Source organism: Dreissena polymorpha, chromosome 4, assembly GCF_020536995.1.
Source record: "Dreissena polymorpha isolate Duluth1 chromosome 4, UMN_Dpol_1.0, whole genome shotgun sequence".
NCBI classification, from domain to species: domain Eukaryota; kingdom Metazoa; phylum Mollusca; class Bivalvia; order Myida; family Dreissenidae; genus Dreissena; species Dreissena polymorpha.
The window spans coordinates 102,569,129-102,595,579 of NC_068358.1; the positions used below are offsets into that span (position 1 = coordinate 102,569,129).

Consider the following 26,451-nt stretch of genomic DNA (forward strand, 5'->3'; position numbering starts at 1 on the left):
AATGCGAGGTTGTTTCTGATTGGCTGATTGCAACATCGTGGGCGGAGTTATCGGTAAAGAGGCGTGTCGTAGTTGTGTGCTACTGGTACATCCACTACCAAACAGTAGTAAAAGCGTGTGTACATGTTGACAGTGTGGATTTACGAAAAAATACACTATTATGACATTCATGATTTCGTAGGACTTGGAAGTGTTGAAACACATTGAATGCATTTAAAGTTGACATGTAAGGTTATTTATTTTATTTCATGGCGTATTTTTAAAATAAGTTGCGTAATTGTTTAAATGTAGTGTGTATATCATACGTTTGAAGTATGTTTGTCAATTTTAAACATGTATTTAGGTATTTTATAATGAATAAAATTATTACGTTTATTTCACACCATTCTTTTTTTTGCATTTCAGATTTCTGTTAGCGTTACATGGAATGTAGCAAATACACAAACAAATTAGAGGATTTATCTCAAGCCCGCGGGAGACTGTGCACTACAGTTGTAATCAGCCTTCCAACAGCGCTAGTTGACAGTCAATCGCAAGAACTACCAAAGTGTATGGATGTGATGTGCGAAGTACCCGTGTAGTGTGATGCGGCTTGTTGTATTGTTATATGAAAATATACGACAATATGGCACCCAGTGTAACATGTCAGCTAGTTCGTTTGGACCAACAGTGCATGAGAATGTTCTTGTATCTGGTTCTACTCGGACGCTATCTTGTGACGGCCGCGGACTTGACGTACACTATTTATGAGGATAAGCCAAAGGATACTCCGGTGGGTAACATTGCACAAGACTATGACTTCAGGTCGCTGATGACGATGGAAGATTACAACAATCTGCAGTACCAGATCCTAAGGACTGGAAATGACGTCACCAAGTACTTCCGGTTGGTGAACACAACTGGTCAGTTGCTGACCACAGAACCAATTGACCGGGACAACATCGCACAGTGTGTCCGACTCAGCAAATGTGTTTTGTCGTTTGATGTGGCCGTGGCCTCAAGTGGAGCGTTTTTCCGTAAACTTACCATAGACGTTAACGTTACGGATTTAAATGATAATAGTCCGTTGTTCACACGAAACGTTGAAACGGTAAATTTCACTGAAAATTCAGCGGAGGGCACCGCGTATTCAATTCCTGGCGCAACCGACAAGGACGCTGGAAATAATACCGTCAAGAATTACTATATTGAAACTGGAAACGTCCCATTCGACGTCGAAATGGAAACGTACGTCGACGGCAGTTCTTTTGTGAAGATTGTTGTGAAAGGACTTCTGGATCGCGAGAAAACAGGCTCGTACAACATCAAAATAATTGCAGAGGATGGAGGAACTCCAAAACGAACCGGAAGTATTGACGTCAAGATAAACGTCTTAGACTCAAACGATAACTCACCAAAATTTGCTCAACCGTACTATAACGTAACTCTGAACGAAGATACGCCACTGAACACCGTCTTCCTTACAGTTTCTGCCACAGACGACGACGCGGGTGAAAATGGTCAAGTCGAGTACAAGCTAAGCGCCAACCAAAAGAGTCTCAAAATTCCTCAGAAATTCGCAGTTGATCATGTATCCGGGAACCTTAGCGTCATTGGGCAGCTCGAGTACATTCCAAACGAGGACCTGTCAATATACGTTGATGCCTTCGACAAGGGCTCCTCAAGGCGTAGCTCGAAGGTGCTGGTGCTGGTGAACATATATGATTCCATCAACAGCCCGCCCAAGATCATTCTGAACATTCTTCATGGCGACCGCGTCTCTATGGTGGCCAGAATCACCGAGTACGCAAATGTGGGCTTTACAGTAGGACTGCTTAACGTCGTTGAAACGGATTACGACACGGAGCGAAATGGAAAGGTAGATTGTATTTCTCTAAATGAGTTTTTCGGATTAGAGAGATATGACACGTATGCTTATAAAGCTGTTGTAAGGCAGCCGCTCGATAGGGAACTGAAGGACAGACACGAGGTAAAGATTGTGTGTAGGGATAACGGGTCGCCACCGTTGAATGATACCACGACGTTCACTGTAGAAGTTCTAGACGAGAACGACAACTCTCCGCGATTTACGCAGAACACGTACTTTGAAAAAGCGGCTGAGAATAACAATGTGGGCGATATCGTTGCCATCGTTAAAGCCGATGATTTGGACCAGGCGGGAACTAATAATTCTAAGATCGTATACAAACTGGCGGGCACGGGTGGCTACCAGTTTTGGATCGACCCGGACAGTGGGCAGATTAGGGCCAACTTTGTGATCGACAGAGAGAACAGGTCGAGATTCGAACTTCAAGTGATCGCCGAGGATTTAGGATCACCCCGTCTGTCGGCTGTGGCACAGGTGAGCTTGTCAATCACAGATGAAAACGATAACCGACCCGTCTTCTCTCAACCAAATTACGAGTTCTTTGTATATGAAAACCTCCCATACAACACCTCGGTGGATCAGTTGACGGCGACTGACAAAGATGAGAGAGAGAACGGCACAATAGTGTTCTCGTTCGGTAATCCCGTACCGTCGAGCTTTCCTTTCGCCCTTTATTCAGATGGTAACATTAAGGTGATACGCAGTCTGGACAGGGAGATACAAAGCGAGTACCGGTTCACCGTGTTCGCCGCGGATCAAGGGAACCCGTCTTTGACAACTTCCGTTACTGTAACTGTTAATGTGCTAGATCAGAATGATAATCCGCCGGTCTTTGTATTCCCTAATAACGATAACAATACTGCGACAATACCGCTATCCAGCGCACCGGAATCAGTCAGCGTTGAGATACGGGCTACCGATAGGGATTCCGGGGACAATGGGCGTGTGTCTTATGCAATCGTTGGGAACAACACCGGGGTCTTTTTTATGGAAACATTCGCCGGCATCGGCCTGGTGAAAGTTCGCCGGCTGCCGGCTGATAATGAGCCTCTTACGTACTCGCTTGAAATTAAAGCAGAGGACAGTGGGAGCCCACGTAAGGCTACATTCCACTCACTAAATGTGATCTTTAAACGCGCGGTTCCCCCTGAGGAGAATCGCACAAACTTTATAATAGCAATCGTACTCGGCTGTTGTACAATAGCTATATCCATTGTGATAGTGTTAATCATTTACTTTATTCGACGAAGCGATTATCGCCGACAGAAAAGGGAGGCTAAAACATATAGTGATACTGATAAAGCTGAATTTCAAATCAGGCCAGAGATTAAGCATCCGTCGGACTTGAATAGATCGTCGTCGTCGTCGTCGGGGAGCAAAGAGAGTCTCAAGAAGGTCAGCTTCACGACCGACCACAACTCCAGTATGGAGTCCGAGTCCCACAAGGACTTCTCGCACGCGCCCCTGGTTACTATGGAGACCAAGGTGAGTTTCTGGCCCTCTGCCTTTATTGCAGAAACATCTTACGATTATTATGCAATAAATATGTAAATATAATTACGTATTTATGACATAGGTATAATAATATGCTCTTAAAGTAGAGAATTTTGCCAATATGGTGTTGATTACTACTCACAAAATCAACGATCATACAAATGGAATGCAATTTTTAATTAAAACAATACGAATACAGATTTCAAATAAGTATTAACCTGTTCCTTTAGTACTGCTGCCATATAACTGGATTAAATGTTATATTATAAAGTTAAGTCTTATTGCAAGTATTGATGATATCATAATGTGTTCAGATCAAGGCAGTTACTATTGTGGACATTTTGACATTTGGACTTAATATAGAGTAAGCGTTTAGAAAACATAAATTTATAATGAACACTTCAGTTGACTTGACATTGACTCACGAAAGTTTTTCATCTAAGTATTTACAAGTACCAGTTTTTGTTCTATAAATTATCTTAACCGAACAATAAACGACCAAACGGGTGTCAAATTAGAGGTACATGAATCGTTGACCATTTTAATAAGCCATTTAATTAGTTCATGAAGAATCGATCTGTCGACCATGCACGGCTCATTACACCGGGACCCGGCTGACACTAATTTTCTCGTGCGCAAATTTAAAACCTCGCGTTGTACATCGACTGGTTTGTAACAGAGAGTTTTTAACGCGGAGAAACGTTTTTGAAGGGGTAAGAGAAGACATTGAATGATCAGGATCGAATACTTCACAAGATCTTGCCTCTTTTGAATTCAGGGAAGGTTACACTGTCGTGATACGGGTACATTTTGTAGCGGCTAGCGTGCGTAGCCCCTGGGTTTGAAATTTAATATAACTATTTCAAAAATGTGCCATATAACCGAGAGTGAATCATTTGGTGGTATTTCGACCCACTTTAATCATACGGTATTCTACCTTAATGTATGTATGTTCGTGTGTAAGAGAAAATGAAAGATCATATTAAACGTTGTTAAGAACATCTCGTGGTACGATTTTTCGTTAAATCTGGAAGTATAAACAAGGTTGAATTAATAAAATTACTGCTTTTTCGGCTATTGAGCGGTGAAACTTTGGGTCATTTGTAGTTTTTGAACAAGGGACATACTGTTCGAAACATGCAACTATCAAGGTAAATGAGAGTAATTCGCGATGGTATCGGGCAGATTTAGCCTTGTGTTATAGGCTGCCATTCTTGCACCCAAAGGTTACATAAACTTGGTGAAGTTTCACGGTTACGTTTTGTATGGCATGCGTTAATCTAAATAAAGATTGAAAAAAATCAATCGTGATTGTCGATAAGTCACAATACGAAAGACAAGAAAATGAAAGATAACACAAATGATTTCATTATGAGATTTTTCATTAAAATGTTATCATATATCATTTCTAAATAAATGCACATATTTTTATTCGACCACTGTATATTGTGACGGCGATCAAACCTTCTGAATGTTAACCCTTTTATGCCCAGTGGACTCTCCCTTCTTCTAAATTGGATCAATTTATTCCCAAAATTAGGGATGTCTAGTATATTCATTTCTATATTTAGATATTTCTTACAGAAAGTCCTTTAAGCAAACAGCGTAGACCCAGATGAGACGCCGCATTATGCGGCGTCTCATCTGGGTCTAGGCATACATGGGTTAATGGGTAGAAAGGTTTGCTCCGTTGGTTGTCCTAATTAATGTTAGTATTGATAGCTATACATGAATATAAACTAGTAACTTTTCATACGGGTCAAATGTGCATTTGTCGAGGAAAAAGAATAAACACAATTATAACATAGCGTTGTATGACGATATGTTGTGGAAACCACCCTGAATACTACGTAAAGACTGCTGAGCAGAAAGTCAAATGTTTAAATACTTACTGACACTGTTCAAGTGCTATTGAACCGGGGACCTTGTCCATTTGACGGAAGCATGAAGATTATTACAACAATAGTATTGTCCGGTCCGTTTGTAATGAAACGTTTATATTTGACTACGACAAATATCATAAACTCTTGAAATAAATCTGCATTTAGTTACTAAAATACAGAGACATTGCGAAGTTTAACATTTAATTGTTCAGGCGCACTCTGGGAAAACGGGAGCGTTATCGTAATTTGTGTGTAAATTGTCGAAATTTAAAGAAAGTATTTTCTAAACAAGAACACAGTCTAGGCGGAAAGTGTCGTCTCTGATTAGCGTGTGCGCACTGCACATGCTAATGTGAGACCACACTTCACGCACAAGCATAAGCCCCGTTTTCCTTCAACCAAACTCATTTCTTTAAATTTTGGAACATCAAATGGTAAATAAAAAATCTAAAACTTACATTTAATAACCAGATACGCTTTAACCGTGTGGCAGCTTAACCATAATATACTATGCAAACGTTTATTGAAACTTAAATAAACTGTTTTGTAATATTTGTATAACTTAAGGGTAACTGTTTTCATTGTGTATGCAAAGAATTCTTCCGATGGAAATTTAGACCAAAGGAACGTATCGGTCAGTTATATAAAATGATTGAAATCTTCCTTGATTTAAGAAAACAATTCTCTCTGATTTCAATGTCCTACCACCGCATTTGCAGGGCATTACCCCTTAAGTAAAAATGACACGGGGTTGATGACGAGGAAAATATTTGCATTTCAGTCAATAAACAATTAAATTGTGAATGACCATAGACTACGTAAACTATGAGTAATTCGTTTTCTAACAATATGCGGGTTTAAAGACCCCAAACTCTTTTATTCATAATTTCATGTTTACAATGTCTTTTTGCTTTAGGAGTGTGAACGTCTTGATAAAAACGAAAACAAGACCATAGTCGAAAATGAACGCAGCAGTGTGGTACCAACTTTGCATGTTGACTCATCTTATATCATGATAAGCACATGAAACTGAGTCGCGTTCTGAGAAAACTGGGCTTAATGCATATGCGTAAAGTGTCATCCCAGATAAGCCTGTGCAGTCCGAAAAGGGACGACAGGGACCAATCAGATCAGGGACGACACTTTCCGCTGTTATGGTATTTTTCGTTTAAAGGAAATCTGTTCAACACGAAAATCCAGTTAAGGTGGAAAGTGTCGTCCCTGATTAGCCTGTGCGAAGTTGCACAGGCTAATATGGGACGACACTTGACGCACAAGCATTATGCCCAGTTTTCTCCGAACGCGACTCAACTGTAGTGAGATTACAATGAATGCGCTTGTTAGTTTAGATTTTTTTGCAAAAAGTATAATAGTGATGATGAGGAAAAAAATAATTAATGCTGCGATCATCTGCAATAGCAGCAGCAGCGTAAATAATACCTCCTACACAAACACCGGCAACATTAGGCTTCAACATCAAAGACATTACCCATGTAGAAATTCGCGATGAAACGTCTGAGTGCATCAGTGAATACAACTCGACATGTTAACGTATTCAAGCGTATCATTTTATAAATAATTTAAAACAAACAGCTATTAAATTGGCCGTGCTCTGTGAAAAGGGGGTTTTATGCATGTAAGTAAAGTGTCCGCACAGGCTAATCAGGTACTACACTTTCCGCCTAAACTGGATTTTTGCTAAGAAGAGACTTTCTTTAAACGAAAAATATCATAAAAGCGGAAAGTGTCGTCCCTGATTAGCATGTGCGGACTGCACAGGCTAATTTGGGAAGACACTTTACGCACATGCATTAAACCCCCTTTTCACAGAGCACGGCTCGAATAATCAAGCGATGTGAGTCAGTACAACGTAATCAATTTACCAGACGACACTGGACACTGAAAAAGCAGGACAGTTAATTAAACGTGGCCAACAGTTCATCGTTCATCATTTCACGACATCTTGTCGTTGTTTCGTACAATAAATGGTTAGTGTTGGGACGATTTAATATAATAGTTAAGCTGCTCTATAGAGTTTGTGATATGTTTTTTACTAAAAAGTATGTGAGTTTCGTTTGCTTAAAATGAAACACGGACCCCTGTCTGGTATCGATGCAAGGCGTTTATTTATATTCCGAATAATACCTTATTGTAATGATTGTCTTAATATTATCTTTATAATACCGTTTAACGTTCTAATTATATTTTCTGCCTATTGAGTGAGTATTTAAATGAATATATTCATGAAACTACGTCGCAGATTGAATGGCTTTTTATTCTTCTATTTTGTAATTTTTTATAGTTGCATTCCTTTAAAACTAATATCAATATCCGACAAACACTATACAGCAGTTCAAGACGAATTCTCAGACATGATTTGAGTGTTTCGTACCCTAGTTCCAGCTGCTAAGTCGTTGAGATGCCGAATTGTGAGAATGTTAATATTGCACGAGATTATGTGCACGATAGAGGCTACATCCCACTGATTCTCAAGTGCGAGAAACCCGTTTGGAAGATTAGTACGAAAATACATCCAAGGAGTTCATTTGGAGATTTTATATTTATTTTTACGCTGTAAATGTTATGATTGTATCAGGAAAAGTCGGAATTTCATATCGGTCGAAAAACTTATTTAAGAAATTCTGCAGAACTGATCATGAATTATTATAGCCAGTATAAGTTATCAACGACGTTATTTATTGCCATTAATTAATATTTAATGAGACGTCACTGTTATGTCAAGCTGACTTTTGGCTTGATTAACATAGTGCCTGGTACCATAAACGTGCCATCGCGTTTATCGACGTTGACCAATATTTGTGGACATCGTATCTGATCAGCGTATTAATACAACACAAGTGCACTTACTGATCGCCAACGATACATCGCTTGAGCACGGCTTATTTTAATTAAATAAAGATGTCATTATTCTGTATTATTACACAAATACGGCCCAAGATTATGTTGATGGTATGACCCCTGGGGTATTTTTCATTTTTTTGGAGGTAATTATATTGTCAAGCGAACGGATCTGTCAGCGTCCCAGGCAGGTTTCATTGCCTACGGTTAATTTCTCTAATACGTTTCTTTTCAGTTTTATCAAAACATGTTAACGTTTGAACAAATATAAAGATTTCAATTTCCGTGTTTCAAATTGGTTGGAACTGTTTATTTACAACACCATCTGCAACACAATCTCTTACGATCTAACGGGCCCTTCGGCGAATATTACTAGAGTTGAGCTAGTTCCTATTCCACAACACGTTACACGATTCATCCTTTTAAATTCTAACAAAACATTGAATTAAACATCTTAAGTGTAAACCTATCAAGTTGACCTGTTTACACAAAATAACAATGTATCAATACGATAGACCGACTCTTATAAATAATATTATTTTTGCATTACGATTACGGCAACGAATAGACATTGGTCTGTGTAGTGGTGGAGAAAAGATTGTTAGGTATTTGATACAATGGGCCGACTGACATGTTGATTTGGCACAAAAATACAAAACCCAGATTGAAAGAGGGTCTCCGACTTATGTAAATCGTTCTTCATTCACTAGAGATTATAAGCTATAGTGATAAAGCATGCCGCTCATCAAGATCTTGGGGTTAAAATAATGTTAAATTTGTCGTCTGGACCGCGTGTCTACTGCTAGTCTGTATATGCTAATGCACTCCGTATAGCGATGCTATACTGTAACTGCATGATCGTTTTAAGTGAGGTTTCACTGCAGTATATCGTCAACATACAGTCTGCGTTACTACGTATTCGAATTTATCTAATTTATCTCTAAAATCCAGTGTTATGACAGTAAAGCACAAACATGGTAGCTATCCTATCGTTGTAAATAGCATACTGCATATGACACGGGTCGTGCGAAAATGGGTCTTATGCCATATGCGGCTAGTAAGCTCAAGACCTGGTTCCACATTCGCGCAGTCTGACCAGGAGCTACCGGGCGCAGTCTGACCAGGAGCTACCGGGCGCAGTCTGACCAGGAGCTACCGGTTCCACATTCGCGCAGTCTGACCAGGAGCTACCGGTTCCGTAATGTGACCCCGAAACCTGACGCGACGTTATACTGAACAGGGTAGATCCTGACTAGACTTTGGCTAGCACAGGCTGTTTGCATATGACATAAGAACCATTTTCGCATGACGTGATTTCAATTATTTGTCTGATATGCCCTGTTGAATAAAATCTAAAACGGTGCATATAACGGACACCATTTTACAACAGTATTTTTGTAATCTTTTGTTTTAAAAAATTATATAAGAATCTGTTATACTGTCGATTGGCTATTAAAAATAGGTCTTATTAAATCCGAACACTGAAATTGAATTAAGAAAAAAATACAACGAATTCGTTAACCAAAATTGTCTAGCCGTACAACAATAATTTCAAATATATCCCATGAAGCAACATTTAACGAACTTTACACAATTTTATGTCTTTTTCTTGTTCCAAATGTTACTTTTGAGATACGACAATTATGAATAATGAATTAAAAACTATGAAATCAATGCCTCGATTTCGATAAGTATTTTTCTCTCACATTTATGTTTCTCTGTGGTGTTGAAATAATATACGAGTCGTTGAGGTAGCAATAAACACTGTGGGAAATTTTAAGTTGCGAACAACAATCAATATGACACTGTGTTTATTTCAACTTGTCCTGGAGTGTTTCGCGCTGGTTTATTCCACGCGATGAAATGTTTCGCACATTCTGTAAAAGCTGTGTTTCGAATTAAGAAAAGTCATATGAATTTACAACATATGAAACTGGTGTGTCGTAAAAATAAGTAAGACTGTCATTTTTGATGCCGGAATAGCATATTAACTCCGTCCGCTCGTTTGCAACATGCTGTGCTTCAATTTCAACCTTGTTAAAGTTAGGTTTTATAGTTTATCTTATTTTCTTTAATTCAAATCGCCCCAGTTTTACACATTGCTTAGGTGTTCATTTCAAATCCATGAAAAAATAGAGTTTGTGAAACAAATTCGCCAATTGTACAATGACTGTATGTGGAATATGGGTACTAATATAAATATATGGCAAACAAGTAAACGTCGTTAGTAATTGCTCTTCAATCATTTAACCCAAATTTTAGTCTTCTTCTTTCTTGTAAAAGCAACAGAAAAAGGTCTATACAGAAGTAAGGGTATGTTTTAAGGTCAATCTCATTTTCTGGCGGTATTTACGAGCATATGACATATAGAAGTGTCTCAAATCCCCTCCCGCCAGGTGGTGGCATGCAGTTCCCCGATAAGAGCAGGGTTGTGTGCAAACTTCGCACTTCAGACGTATCGTGTCATACACTGATAATGGAACGAATTGTACAAATATCGCCCAATCAATACACATATTTGTAATTAAACCCGAATGTTATTGCCTGTTTACAGTAAATTTGACATTTAAATATAAGAGTATTGTTTCACCAACTACACTGTTAGTGTATTATGTCTTCATGACGATAATGATAATAAGAATACTTCTACTACTAATAATAATCATCATCATAAACAATAATAATAATACGATTACTACTACTACTACTCCTACTACTACTGCTACTGCTACTACTACTACTACTGCTACTACTTCTACTACTACTACTACTACTACTACTACTACTACTACTACTACTACTACTACTACTACTACTACTACTACTACTACTACTACTAGTCTACTACTACTACTACTACTACTACTACTACTTCTAAGTAGTAGTAATTTTTTTTTTTGTATGATTATTTTTTCGAAGCTTTATTTGTGCAATTCTCATTCTAGTATGTGCATTTCCTTTGACAATTTTATCATACTGTTTAAATTCTAAGTATATACAGAAACTGGCATTGATGTATTTTATTATTTATTGTTAAACTTAATTCGTTCGCTATTTATGAACGTAGAACGCGCAAACCACACATGGTATATTCCGTTCGAAAAAAATGTTCAAAGTAAAACAGATTTTTGTCAATTTAGCGGCAACCAACAAGTTCGCGAGTAAACTGAGAGTACCGTATATGACATTCGTAATTAGATTCTACTCCGAACCGACCTGTCTTCAATATGTCCATTCAAGTGCGTAAATCGAATCGATATTGAGTCTTTGACTTCAAAGGGTTGTTCGTTTCTTAGAATGTCCGGTCCTTTCATAAACTGCGTGTGATTTTTAAATTAATTGGCTACGCAACAATGCCCGTGTATATTTCAATATTTGTATGGTGTTCGGCAGGAAACAGTTGGCATTGTTGTTACTGTTTAGCTGCAAGTGACGAACGAACTTTTTGCGTCGTTGTTGTTCCTATAGAGGTTCTTTCTATGAATTATTATTCTGATGAACACAATGTTTGTGTGGCGCTCGCATTATCAAAATGCATTCCGGTACACTATTGATTGTTTTTTTTTTAAATATTTTAATACCCTCTGTAGGAGTTCTTGAGATCTATATCAGGGACACCAAGTACTGGTTCTACCGAAGAAAGAGACCCAAGATAGTGTCAATAAGGCTAGGGATCTTAAATAAATATGGTTATAATAACACATAAAAATATATCAAAACGCAAATCACGTAGATCGACCGATTATAAGTATATTTTGTTCTACACCATATCCCGGTCATTTCTCCAGCAATGGCGTATTGTTCTCAATGTTTGTTTACGCAGATAGTGAATGGTGAAAGCAAGTCAACATCTGGATTTGATTTTGTCTTGCATTTGATCGTCAATATATCTTGTAAACTTATTTAATAATTGTATTGACAAAATGGTTGTCAATGGTTTATGAGTCATATAACAGCCTTGCTCCAGCCAAAGTTTGTGTTTATAATATTATATTGGTCTTTACTCTTTGAAGACCTCGATGTTTGTATTACAATTTTATATGCAAAACAATATGAGCTTTTTTTCATTGTTTGTATTTTATATCTTCAATGATATTTTCCGCTTATGTTGATTTATGGCAAGAAAAAGTGTATAATCATTCAAAATATCCTATCTTTAATGGTAACTTAAGGTAACTAAGGTCGCGACTTATGTCTTTGGCTGATATGGTAATAATTTAATTCATAACAATCGATTTCAAAAATCCAAGCTATAATTTTGCGGAAATATGGAATTGGAAATAATATAAACCGGTCATCAACAAGGGAAGATGGAAATAGAAATACAAAATCGGGTATAAATCTGTCATCAACAAGGGAAGAGTTATGCGCCATTTATGGATTCTAAATCCCTAATGGACACTTTCTTAAGCCCATATTGCCCGGATCAAGACAATTAGTAACTGGTAAATTAAAAATAGAACCACAAAAGGATGCAGCGGACACTTCAGAGTGCCTTTGTGCATCAAAATATGCATATAGCCTATAAACCGAATCCCGGTAATGGCATCTTCTACAAAGGCGATAACGACTTGCCAGCATATTTGAATATTGGCCCAAGGATTGTCAGAGTTCGCCAAATTGCACAGCATTCGCATACTTGTGCTTAACAATTGCGAGGAAACCCTTTTAGCAGTTACCGACGGAAATTAATTGGAATTTTCATATCAATATCCTTCTCATATCTTCCTCGTATCACTTGACATAATCCTCGAGGACAGGGTCTATCTTAAAGAAAATGGAAAACGCTTACGTTTTATCATGATCGCAGTATTAGACGTGTGCAGATAAATGACACAATACCCGCCTGATAAGCCAGTGAGAAATCTTTGTTAATGCACGCCAGTCTTTGCTGGCTTAAACAAACACTGTTCCACTGTTAAAGAAGATCTTTTTTAGCACTTGAAACAGTCTGCGAGACGAGTATTTATGTACAAAGTGTCTAAAGGGCTTAAAGATGAACCACCGAGAAGAAAGTTTAAGCAATAATATTTGTTTTTGATAAAATCTGATAGTGACTACAGTGTATCTAACCAATGTCTTTCAAAACGAGTATGGGGAGAAAGACGTATTTTTTCCAACGAGCTGATATAAGACTGATTTGTATAAAGAAATTTTAAGACATGTTATGCATTTGGGCCATACTCTGAGAAAAGGGGGGTTACTGCATTTTCGTAAGGTGTCGTTCCAGATTAGATGTGCAGGCCGCGACACTTTCCGCGTTTTGTGATATTTTTCATTTAAAAAAGTCTCTTCCTATTAAAAATCCAATTAAGGCGTACAGTTTTGTCTCTGATTAGCCTGTGCGGACTGTGGCTCATTTAAAAATGGGAAAACATGAGGTCTTCTTTGGGCGTGACACACATGTACCTCAGGTTCCAAAGTCATTCTGTCATGGTGTATTATTTGTAAAGCGAGTCAAACACGAGTTAAGTATCCCATTTGTCACATTTTAAGACATTTTTCGCTCCCTATTTTGACTTAATGGCTGTCACTAAACGCTTTAGTTTTTTTGTAATTACTTTAGTATTGCACAAAGAAATGCCGGTGGATTTTTTAAACTAGCAATTTAACCTCGTGAATTGAATCTTTATTATTTATTTAAGTTTTCAATAGGTATAAACACCAAGGTTTCCTGAATGCAAGCCGGCGCAATGGGTTAAGCAAATATTTCGGTTATTTGACATAAATGGGTACAATTACTGACTGTAATTATGTCATATAAAGTAAGTTTATCCGATAAATCAAGACATCAAGAGAAAATGGAAGACGCCTTTTAAGAAGAGTGTGAGGAGCGCGTAAAATAGCGGCACCGGTCTTTGAAATTATTTGTATTCAGTTGACTTCTAATTTATTGTATTTTTTATCTAAATGAAATTCACTTAATGCGATAAAAAAACATTTAAATTTATTTTTTTAGTTTCAACACAATTCATTACTTAAAATAAAGTCACTAAAGTTGATAATACATGTATAATAGAGCGTTATACATGAGCCCAGGTATTCACCTTGTGTTTAGAGTCCTTCACATCGAAGCTCCCTTATACCGCTTAATATTGCCTCGTATAACCTGATTTCAAAGTGACCATTTTCCGTTGCTAGGTGCTGGACAATGGCCGACTCCACAGCACTACGTCCAGTCTTCGGAGCTTCTCGCCCCACCCCCAGGAGTCCGATAGTAAGAAGCCCGACCCTGCCTCGGTGCTCCAGATTCATCGAACGCTGTTGCAGTCACGTGATCCAATGTGGACCAATCACAGAGAGGCTCAAACAGTAAGTTTGTCAAAATGCCTTTTATTGGAAAAGAGGCTTTTTCCTTAAATTGAATAAAACACATGTAGTTATCTGTCCGATAGACCACATGGTGCACAATCTTTTGTTGGCTGCATTTAGGGTGTTGGGTATTAAACTACATTTTGTCTCGGAACATGGCCGACATTGACAACGATAGAAACGAGCAAATAAAATAACAAAAATGAAACATCAGTTCATCCTTACATAAATCAAACTGTGTTGAACTAAAGTTCCTAAGTTAAGGGTGGTTGTTCGCTTCTCTGCTCCGCTCTTCTGTGTGTGCGCTTCTTAGTGTCGTGTAACCTCTGCTCCTACACACCTCCTTCCTTCCCTAGTATTATCGTCGTGGTACTGATCTTTTGGTGATAGTGAATTTGTTTGTATAATAAACTGTAGATTTCACTAGAACTTTTTTTAAGAGGCAGATATTATATTTAACAAATAGTTCAACATTTGTTTTAACTGAGAATACACACACGTAGCTCAACTGGACTGATAGTAACGCTCGATTGGTCATGGTCGGCTATTATTTTCAAATTTATTATGTTACTATTTATGTCAATATTATGTAAAATGGCTTTTATATTATTAAAACTCCATCTTAAAAAAGCATGTTGAGGCAGGTTTTGTTCAAAGGAAATTTGTTTTCGTATTCCGTAGCGCCTTTTACGACATCGGATTTTGGGCGGGAATAAAACTCGGGTTTAGTCTAAATTGGCCGAGTACGTTCCAATATATTTTCCATACCCGGGATACATTTCAGTATATCTAAGATTACCCGGAATACCTTTAAGTAGTACCCGAGCCGACAATGACCAATGGAGTGATGCTAGCGGACACATCTGGTTGTAACTAGTGCTTAAACATTAGATTTTCTTTCCACCTCAAAATTAGCATAAACTAATTGTAAAACATCGAAGTTTTATGTTTCGTGTTACTCCTTTATCATTCAATTTAATTTTAATAGTCCTTTTTAAATAAGAATTTTTTTCTCATGTCAGAGTTTCAACAGGACAGATTCCGTCTTTTAATTAGCAACGTTAGTTTCTGGCCTCTTGACGGAATTGCATGGCATTAAAATTGAAATTGAATTAATCCAAACGTTAAAAACGTGTACCAACATCTCGCGTCTTCCGTGTATTGGGCTTAATTATTTTCTTGAGCTTATGGTGCCCTTGCATCATCAGTCCGCATGCGCACAATATAATATTTAAACGTGGTAGGATTTTCAAACTTAAGCAATACGAATATCGTAATAGTTGTCTTACAACGCAATGCGTTGTTTTCCCCGACACATTAACTACTCACAAAAAGCATCAACCTATTTACCGATAATAATTTCGCAATTAGCCCGTGTAACTGCTTCTCGCATTATCAAACATCACTGAATAATGTAGTTGAAAGAAAACTAATACTAAAGTTATCGTCGTTTTGAATTGTACGTGTTCGCAAAATGTGACTATGCTTAACTGGGATTTAAACAACTGATGTAAACCTTTATAGATGCTAATTGTGGAAATTGCTCGAGATATCAAACAAATGGTTCGAGTTTTTTGTCAGTGATCGATGTGTGATTGATTAACTCATTCAGTCATTCGGTCGAAGGCGAGATGGATTGCCTACTTTACAATGTCTAGAACTGGTAATGAATTATTCACAATTTAAATGTAGTCTACGGTTATTACACCTGCGGTAACACTTTGAATGTTAAGACAAAAGTGAAGATCACAACATGTTTCATTTAAGACATATTTTTATTGTTTATAGATAAATAAACTAATTATTAGACTTCTTTTGACATAGTTGTAAAACGCTTATTTTGTGCTAAGTGTTTTTTGGAGAATAGAACAATGCATTTTAAAGTAAACATTTAATTTAATTTACGTTCGTATATAAAATTGCAAAGCGTTTATCACCATACAGATTTTATCTGAAATATAAAGTTCAGATTTCTTTGTCTGTTGAAGCTTGAAAATGCATTAATGTTAAACACATTAATGCATTTTCAAGTTTCAATAAATTGCGTGTAGCTGTACAGGAATGAAAAACGTATTAGCTTATAATACAAATTCATTCTGTTTTTGTCCAAACGTTAAAGGCACCATACCATATATGCCTATCTTGATGAAAGAAAGTTTTATCGGAAAGAAAAGCTTATTGCAAATAACACATGAAAGAATTCTGCACGCTGTCTAGTTTATGATCGTAAATTAAAAGATAACATTAAGCCCACTGCATCCGATTTACGAACTGCACGAAGAAATAAATTGCCTGTCATAACTTTTTGATAAAATGGAAAGCTACATGATAGTACGATAGATGTGTGGAAAGTAAATTAGTGAAATCGAAGTGAAAGACAGTAAGCTAGAATAAAATTAAGCCTCTTATCGCACACTTTAAATTCTTCGAAACAATAGCAGATGCTAAAGGAAAGCCTGTGTTCACAAATATTTATAGATAAGCTTTGCAGATATAGTTTCACATAAGGCACATATATTACCGATCATGATACAGGAAAAAAACGCATTGAAATCGGTCACATAATAACGGTTTGTTATTTAATTATGAAGCGTTTAGAAACAGTTCTAAAACGCGTGTATTAATACTCTTATTCCTTTCCGTAAAGCGATATCGGGCTGAAATATGATAACATGTATTTCTTACATACTTGTAAGTGGAATATACGTCTTTAACTTTTATTAGAACGGAAACCAGTTTAGCATGCGTTTCCCACTCAGTAGCAAAGGGAAAATGACTATGTGCAACCAGCATAAAACTAGAACAGCCTGTGAGTAACTTGTAGTTTGTTCAGGTTGTATGCTGCTTGCTGCAACTTGTAGTTTGTTCAGGTTGTATGCTGCTTGCTGCAACTTGTAGTTTGTTCAGGTTGTATGCTGCTTGCTGCTTATCAGTATCTTGGAAGTGAAATGATGTCTTTAAAACTTGAATATATTAATAAAGAGCTTAAATGTAATTTTATTATCTAAAGGACTTCAAATGCATCGTTTCTGAGTGGTAAAGGGTTGCGTTTAAGAAGGTTGTTATACGGTTGTTATAGTAGTAGTCGGTGTAAAAATTAACCAGTTGCCCTTTTTTATTACACGTGTGCTCTAAACGTTACATTCAACACGTGAAACGTATAAATGATGCCAATATGTCTAACGGACAGTCGGCGCTTGCACTCTTTTTTCTTACTGAAAATAAAAAGAATTTTGATTGGTCAATGCTTTGATTTCATTACCGATGTGAGTGATGAAGGAAGATAACTCGCCGACAGTAGCTTGCAAGTCGTCCTTATCATTCCTAGTTGATTAGAAACACGAGGGTATTGGCCCCAATTAGACGACCCAAAATAACATGGACGGGTAATCTTTATTGAGAGCGACGTATCATGCATGATGAAAACAACATAGGGGTATTTTTTCTTTATAGGAATTCCGTAGATCGGAACCGTTCAGTAATAAAACTCATAGCATACAGTATGGTATATCTGCATCGCTTACCACGGACTAAAACTCGATGAAATGTGTAAAGTAACCATGTAGCATCATCATTCGCTGGTCGTCCTTAATAATTGATACATTTATGATTTTCTGTGCAATGTTTCTTTTTCATTTTTTGCTATCAGGATCATCCCGTCAGGTCCATTTATTTTAACATGTTTAAAATAGGAAACACGCAAATAAGTACGCATTAATATCTGTCATAGATAAATATGAATGGTAATTAGTGTCATAACTACTTGCTAACGTGAGATTACTTTAACTTCAATAATTATTTTTTTAACCACACTTTTCTTAAAACTGTCAAACTGTTTTGCGCACAAATATGATCCCTTATAGTCTACGGATTGTGTACGACGTCTACATAAACTACCTTTTTAGAAATCAAACTTAAGAAACTTATCCGTTTTCAACCTGTCATTACCGCTAAACTGCGGGCTCAAGGGTCAAGAACGGGTTTCAGTGGGCTCCTAGGCGGCCTATGAAAGGGTTTTACTAAAAGTCATTAAATCTGTGTTTTATTATTTCGACCTCGAAGATAACCGAACATTTAGCATTTGAGAGATACGAACTATCATCTCTTTTCAATAAAATTGGCGGAATAAAGTAGAAATGGCATTCATTTATCAATTGAAATTATCTTTTGATACAAGTTTTTTTATTCACGTGAGGTTTGTGTCTCCAGATTTCCTTGAGTACAGGTATTTCACAAGCTCATTTTCTATGAAAATTACATTTGTAGTAAATTCATTATTAGAACGCAGCCGGATGTTAGTTCTTGATGACATTTTCTTTGTTTTTACTCTTTAAACGCTCTGTAAATGCATATATCTGTAATGTGACTTCTAGTTACTTTCGATACACATGAATATTTTAATAGCAGATTACCACCGGGTTATTTGTTTACTATCCATCAAATATAGGAGCACGCTTTCTACTGTTGCTTTAAGTTCTTGTCTAATGTGGATGTCTCGACTGCTCACACGGCTCTTGGGTACGAATTAACTGGGTGTCACCAATCTTTTGTATAAGGTTCGACTCCAACAATCGCCCGCTGTGCATGTCATTTGATTCGCATTATTTATTAGTGACGTCACGTCTTTTGTGATGCGAACGGAGTTGGACCGGGAAATGATTAAACTAGAAACGTGAGTTTATAGTTTCATGACCCCCGGTTCTATTTGACGTGAGCAGTTTTTAAAGTAGAAAGACATTGATTAATACTCATTTAAATGTACATGTACACACTGCCTGGTGTATAGAATAATCAACCTGGTAGTCACTGAAACAAGAAAGTAAATGTAGCGTTGGTATCAGTTCTAATTCACATTTTAACATTTAGTCGTGATGAAACAACTTAACTTGAATAACTGAAAACACTACACGTGGCGAGGAGTTTTAATAAATGCACTATTTGCGGACTGCACAGGCTAATCGGGGACATTTTTCGCACATGCATTAAGCCCAGTTTTATCAGAACGAGGCTTATACTGAGTTTTATGTAAGTCCTCGCTCATGCCCGGCGTTGTCAACATCCCGCCACTACAAGACCCTATTGTGACCCCATAATTAGGGGGACTCGGTTTAATAAGGGTAATCCACAACACAAGGGCTTCATTATCAGCTCATATACGACTTCCTCCTATCTAATTATGGTTCGCTGAACGTGAAGCAGTGATGACATTTAAACTGGCCATACATTGTAATGTCCGGGCAAACGTTTTGAAAATGCAATAACTTTCAACAGTTTTATTTACAGACATATATTATATTTCATAAAATTTCCTTGACGCCTATAGCAAACACGTGAGAATACGGCAACAGGTTGGTCTATAGGGGAACGCAACATATGCTTCAGAACAACCTTAAAATTATTATTTTTAAATCAGTCCACGATTGCGACCTACCGGTAATAGTCGCAACGAAAATCTTACTCGGTTAATAAAACCATGTGCGCGACCGATAGAAATAGCTCTTAAATTAAAAGCTAGTAGATCATCGATTTAAGTCGTAGCGAATCGACCGCTTTGAACGAAATGATGACAATCATTAAACTTATGTATGCAAGGATGTAACCAAGTCAATGTGACTTATGTCTTCACCAGCATACGGCGCCGTTACTAACCTTATTTACCGAGATGGTTGTCGATGATAAACGAATACCGATGCGTCCATCTTGCCTTTCGGCTTTGAGGTTGAATAATCGTAGGCCATTTCAATTTCACGCTTGTTAGCCACATTAAATTCGACATAAACAAATCCGTCAGTCAATCCTAATTGTATCATGAGGCTTAAGTACAGCCAGCACTACCGGAACCATTCAAACTGTATACAATTTTAATAGCATTTTCACACAAAAAATCATGTTAACCGGATTCATACATTCATTTTCTTTGAAACAAACCTTTAGCTTGATGACATTAGAATTGTCCCTTTACCACTTAGATACGTATTTTTACGCATTTGTGACTTAATTAAATACCTTTCTTACCAGGTCCATGTTTTTCAGGCTTTATTTCCAATCCTTAGATACTGATGAGCAGCAAACAGCATAAAACATAAACAGACAGCGAGGTCTGGTTTTATGCTGTTTGTACATAGCCATTTTCACTTTGCTTCTGAGTGGGAAAGGGATAAATGTTGGCTTCATTGTGTCCTGTCTGTGCGTGTGCTACTGCATTTTTCCCTCACCTCGTGTGTTCTTTTTACGTCCATCTGTTTTGTTACAAAATCAATTTGCTAATGCTGATTTGGGTTTTTCTTCGTATTGTTCAGCTTAACGATGGAGTTTGAAGAGATTGACCGATTCGCAATTACAAGTATATATTCGTTTACATATAAACGACAGCGACGAGACATTAATCTGCATTTACAGTAAAGTTTGCTAGGTTTATTTAGATTGCTTCATATTTTCATAACGTAAATACTGTTAACAGTCGCAATCACTTTTCCATTTAAATAGTCGCAATCACTTGGCCATTTAAATCAGTTTTATTAATCGTTTGTGTGTTGTAACCTGTGCTTGTACATATACCCAGCTTGCTTTATCGTCAGTTTTTTTCTGTCTTTAATCAGCCACCCTTAACTTCGGAAATTCTCGCTCAACACGAGGATAACCGAAGCGAGTCTTCGGGTGAAACGGAAACATATGACAGTGGCCGAGGTGGCAGCGAGTCGGACATTCAAACGTCAATGTCCCAATCACATGAGAATGGTAAGACGGTTGCACGCATAGGTCTTTAATACCAACATATTGTTTAAAGTCGTCTTAAGGTATGGGGAACGCCTCTGCTGGGATCCCCATCATCATCATTTTCATCGTCATCATCCAAAACATCGTTACTATCAACCACCTTTAACATCATTTCTCAATTATCCAAAAATATCATTACCAGCAGCATCACCAGCGTGTAATCATATTTGTCGTCGTCATTATTGGTGTTTCATTCACGCCATCCTAGCAATTTTCGTGTAAGTCACCATTGATTTATCTATATCTGTATTATATGACCTGTCGCCATTGTTATTAGTTTGAACTCATTGTCACTATCGTCATTAGAGTGTCTTCTTTTTTTCTGTTTAGATCATATAAAGACTGTCACATTCGCTAATCAGCCAAAGTTTCATCAGTACCACAAGGAGAACCATTGGTCGGACGTCAGGAACCTCTTCCCTCATCCTTCCGGTGGCCTCTCCACTTTTAGCCCTCAAAAGAAGCCATCTCTACCCACACGGGATTACCTCACATCACCCAAACCACCTAGTCAGCTTAGATACGCACCGCAACACTATAATGCATCCAAGTACCTCAATAAACTTTCCCCAATCACGGACGGCCTCAGTCGTATGACGTCATATGACGAAGATGACGAAACCACAACATCAGGCAGTTACACGATCGATAATGATCCTGATTGGCTGAACGAGTCCCATGGTAGTCCCCGCCCCTACTTCCTGTCAAGCAACGAGGCTTATTGCTGAAACTGTGATGTAAGCGTCCACATCAATGTTTTGCCTAGAGACGTCAGGCGTTTCAGTTTTTTGCTTTGTTTATGATAAATATGATTTTAATCATTACATAAAACTTTTAATTTCTAATAAATTGGTTTTCAAAAAAAACAACAGTCCGAATCTTATTCATACATTTTAAATTATTTTCTGACTTTGTTAAATTTCTCATCTTGTGAGAAATTTTGAAAGGGCAGGTAAAACACATCAATAATATTTGCATATACATGTAGTGTTATGAGAAATAATTCGTCTGTAGTGTCTCGAATGCACACACGGCTATTGTACGTTTTATTGTTATGACAAGTGACTTAAGTATGATCTTTATTTAAATGTTCTGGGTTATATGCATTTCAGAGTCTGTGACCAATACTCATGTGCAATACTTCTCAGCAGTCATAATCCACGACTTGTAACCAAAGTAACGACGCCTCACCAAACGACAGAAAGGGGCAGTGCAAACGAGACTTACTCATGGTGAGGATTTATTAACAAGTTACCAAATGAATATGAGACACGATCTGTGAAAACCGGGCTTAATGCATGTGCAAACAGCACAGGCTATTCATGGACGACGCTTCCCGCCTAGACTGGATTTTTCTGTTTAACCCTTAAAGCGCTGGAGCTGAATTTTAAAGGCCTTTGCAAACAGTTTGGATCCAGATGAGACGCCACAGAACGTGGCGTCTCATCAGGATCCAAACTGTTTGCTATTCTGATAGTATTCTTTGAAAAAAATTCGAAAAAAATGCTAATTTTAGAAATTCAGCAGACGACATTTTAGCAGACGACAAATTTCCCAGCATGCAAAGGGTTAAGATACTTACTTTACACGAAAACAAATCCATATGAGCGGCAAGTGTCGCCCATATGAGCGGCAAGTGTCGTCCATATGAGCGGCAAGTGTCGCCCATTATAAGCGTGTGCTCATTTAAACTATAAGTCACGGTTTCCAAGAGAGAAGACTCATGCATTTCCAGCGCATGAGGGACAAGACAATCACATTTTACGTTTTCATTCTTCATATATCAACATCAATTGTACATTGTATATAATTATGCAAAGTCTGTAGATTGGTCTTCTTGGTTCTAATTTAATAAATATGTTCGTGAATCTGCGCCAATATTTGAGCCGCGCTCTGTGAAAAGGGGGTTCAATGCATGCGCGTAAAGTGTCGTCCCATTTTAGCCTGTGCAGTCCGCACAGGCTTATCAGGGACGACACTTATCGCCTGAACTGGATTTTAGCTAAGAGGATACTTTCTTCAAACAAAAAATAATTAAAGCGGAAAGTGTCGTCCTTGATTAGCCTGTGTGGATTGCACAGGCTAATCTGGGAAGACACTGTACGCACATGTATTAAACCATTTTTTCACAGAGCACTGTCCGTTTGTTTTAATGCGACTCATGTGGGGGAACACCCCCAAAAACAGTAAACCCTAAGTACGAGTGTCTCTTTACGTGTTTACATATCCACAGCTAATACTTTACACTCATATTGGGATGGTTTGCCTACTTTGGGGATTCATTCATTTAAATACTGATTGATTTGAAAGTTTGGCAGTGAACACCCCATTCTCAATCATTTGAATTTGAAGTCCACAACAGCTAATGGCTACATCCATCACTTGATGAATTGACGTAACTCACTTGATTTAAACTTGATTTGTAAACGTAAACGTAAATTGACGTTATAGTATATAGTGTGTGGTAACACAAACTTTCCAGGAAATATACGACAGCCGATGAACAAACTCGAGACTTAAATTTGCTAGTTTCACGTGTTATTATGACAAAGAACGATTTTGTTACATATTTAAACTGATTTGGAATTTATGAACATGAAGATACGTTCCATATCAATATTGAAATTCATGTCACTGTATATTATAAAGGAGCGTTTAAAAAAGTTTGCCTGGGAAAACGTCGCGAAGAGACTTCATTGATTCTCTTCTGTAGTTTCTGATGAGTCTGAGATAACTTTACATGCTTATCTGGGACGACACGTAACCCTCATACATTAAGCCCGGTTTCCACAGAGCGAAGCTGTTTTGCATTCAGCGTAGGGACACATAATGCATGTGCGTAAAGTGTCGTCCCAGATTAGCCTGTGCAGTTTGCACAGGCTAATCAGGGACGACACTTTTCGCCTTAACTGAATTTTAGCTAAGAAGAGACTTTTTTTAAACAAAAAAATCGTTGAAGCGGAAAGTGTCGTCCCTGATTAGCCTGTGCGGATTGCACAGGCTAAAATGGCACGACATTTAACGCACAAGGCTGACACGTGCGTAAACATTATGAAGTTTGTAAACATGTATATTTGTAAATTGATGAAGTCTGTACAATGCCTTGGACGCTTGTATGTAATCTCCAAACAGTGTGTATACATCTACTGTGTATACTATTTATCTGGGACGACACTTGACGTACATGCATATAGCGTATGGACACTTACCACATGAATTTGAAAAGTTTTGGCAACAAGAAAACATTTCGGCAGTGTTTGTCATTAAACCGTTCCGTGGGGGTATTGTTAATTTGTAGTCGTATAAAAGGAACTTATTATTAAATTTATGTACATTATACATATTTTCCTGTTGTTTATTTCAGTTGTACCGGAAGCATATTCGCAGACGACTCCGTGTCACGTTTTTCCATGCCCCACATCGGCGTCTGTCACAGTCATGTAGGACTGCAACATTCCCACCAGCCATCTGCTTTAAAAGGGGGTTTAATGCATGTGCGCAAAGTGTTGTCCCAGATTAGCCTGTGCAGTCCGCACAGGCTAATCAGGGACGACACGTTTCGCCTTAACTGAATTTTAGCTAATAAGATAATTTCTATAAACAAAAAAATCATTAAAGCGGAAAGTGTCGTCCCTGATTAGCCTGTGCGGATTGCACAGGCTAATCTGGGACGACACTTAACGCACAGGGATGACACGCGTGTAAACATTATGCAGTTTGTAAACATGTATATTTGTAAATTGATGAAATAGTTACAATGCCTTTGACGCTTGTATGTAATCTCCAAACATTGTGTATACATCTACTGTGTATACTGTTTGTGAAGTTCTATTTAAGTGATACATGTTTTTATCGTCTAAACGTTTATATTTAATACTGAATATTTTTTTCTTTGATTTTAATAAAACTTGACAATTCGCTAGAATTTCGTTCTTTCGCATGTGGTATCATAAGATGTTAAAACCATGTATTCAAATAAAAAATATGTATTTTTCAAGACAAGCTACTATATATTTGACTTTGTCAACTACAGCATTTATCTGAACTAATCTCTGCTAACATGCCAAGTACATTCAATGTTGAGTTTGTGATGCGTGCTACAATATTACATGTTCAGAAATCCATATGCTTTATGTGTTTGTTCATACTATTTTTATGTAATATTATCACGTTTGTGTTATTGATCTCGTTGGTTAACGTTACAGTTGTATGACGTCAGAATCATGTTGTAGTCTTTTTGTTCGTACATTACATGATGTCCGAAGCTATATATCACTTATTGATAGATTTTTGTATTACCTTACGTTGAAATAATAATTGGATTTGACGGTATAATGTTGCGGTAAGCTAAAAATTGATTTGTTAATGTATAGTAACAATATGAAACTTATGTGTGTATATTGATTGAAAATTAAATGTGATATGAACTAAACAATTGTATTTATAAAATGCAATAAAAGGTGCTATTATATACATGTATATGAAATAAAAAATTCAATAAAAACACGCTTTGTTGTTGTTTTTGTTGTTCTAAAAAACTATCATTATTTATATCCAAATTAAGAATGTCACGTGTGTGCTGCGATTTACTGAGTCTTGGCAATGTCAAATGTGGGAAGGATTGAAATAATCCTAGTTAACCTGGGGGGGGGGGTAACTTGTAACTTCCCAAATTTTAAGGAAGGGGTGCCATTTCAATACAAGAATTTGATTTGGATAAACTGGGGACACATTTCAATACTAGAATTCGATAAAGTGGACACATTTCATAGTAGTATTTTAAACTCTATCATATCAATACAGTATACTGATTGAATTTGCTATTATATGTTTATTTGTAAATTTCATATATGTATCATACAACTTTATATAACCCCGGGATTACCGTCAGAACCATTTAATAGTAACTATGATTTAATAAAGCGGTCTAAGGGAAGCAACTTGTCCCGTTTGCAACGGATATGTTTCAACGGTTGTCTGCATACAGGACAGACTCTTGTTAATATCAAGGTCATAACATACTAAATAGTTTCCCTATATAATGCATTGTAAAAGCGACAACTTTGAGCAAAAATAGATACAACATTTTGCACATAGAGACCCCCATAACCATACCTTTTCGTAAAGACCATTCTAAGCGGAATCGATTTATGCAATAAAAAAGATAGGTCATGTTCAATCCAAGAGAGAACTTGACACGAATCAAAATCGACTGTTTTTGCAACTTTTATTTCGGCCGTTTCTTAGTGGAATGTAACC

General features: G+C 37.3%; 1 protein-coding gene across 2 annotated transcripts; it reads left to right on the plus strand.

Annotated features, from left to right (window-relative positions):
• The first annotated feature begins 94 nt into the window (after positions 1–94).
• LOC127878965 (protocadherin gamma-A12-like) lies at positions 95–25,696 on the plus strand. Of its 2 annotated transcripts, XM_052425528.1 has the most exons (7): positions 95–226; positions 406–3,352; positions 14,245–14,415; positions 21,015–21,153; positions 21,523–21,929; positions 22,305–22,424; positions 24,557–25,696. In XM_052425528.1, the coding sequence occupies exons 2-5, from the start codon at positions 608–610 to the stop codon at positions 21,918–21,920; spliced, it is 3,453 nt and encodes a 1,150-aa protein (XP_052281488.1). In that variant the 5' UTR covers positions 95–226; positions 406–607; the 3' UTR covers positions 21,921–21,929; positions 22,305–22,424; positions 24,557–25,696. The 2 variants fall into 2 exon arrangements, with proteins under 2 accessions (XP_052281488.1, XP_052281489.1); XM_052425529.1 differs by lacking the exons at positions 21,015–21,153; positions 22,305–22,424; positions 24,557–25,696 and having other exon boundaries at positions 21,523–21,664.
• Positions 25,697–26,451: the final 755 nt, after the last annotated feature.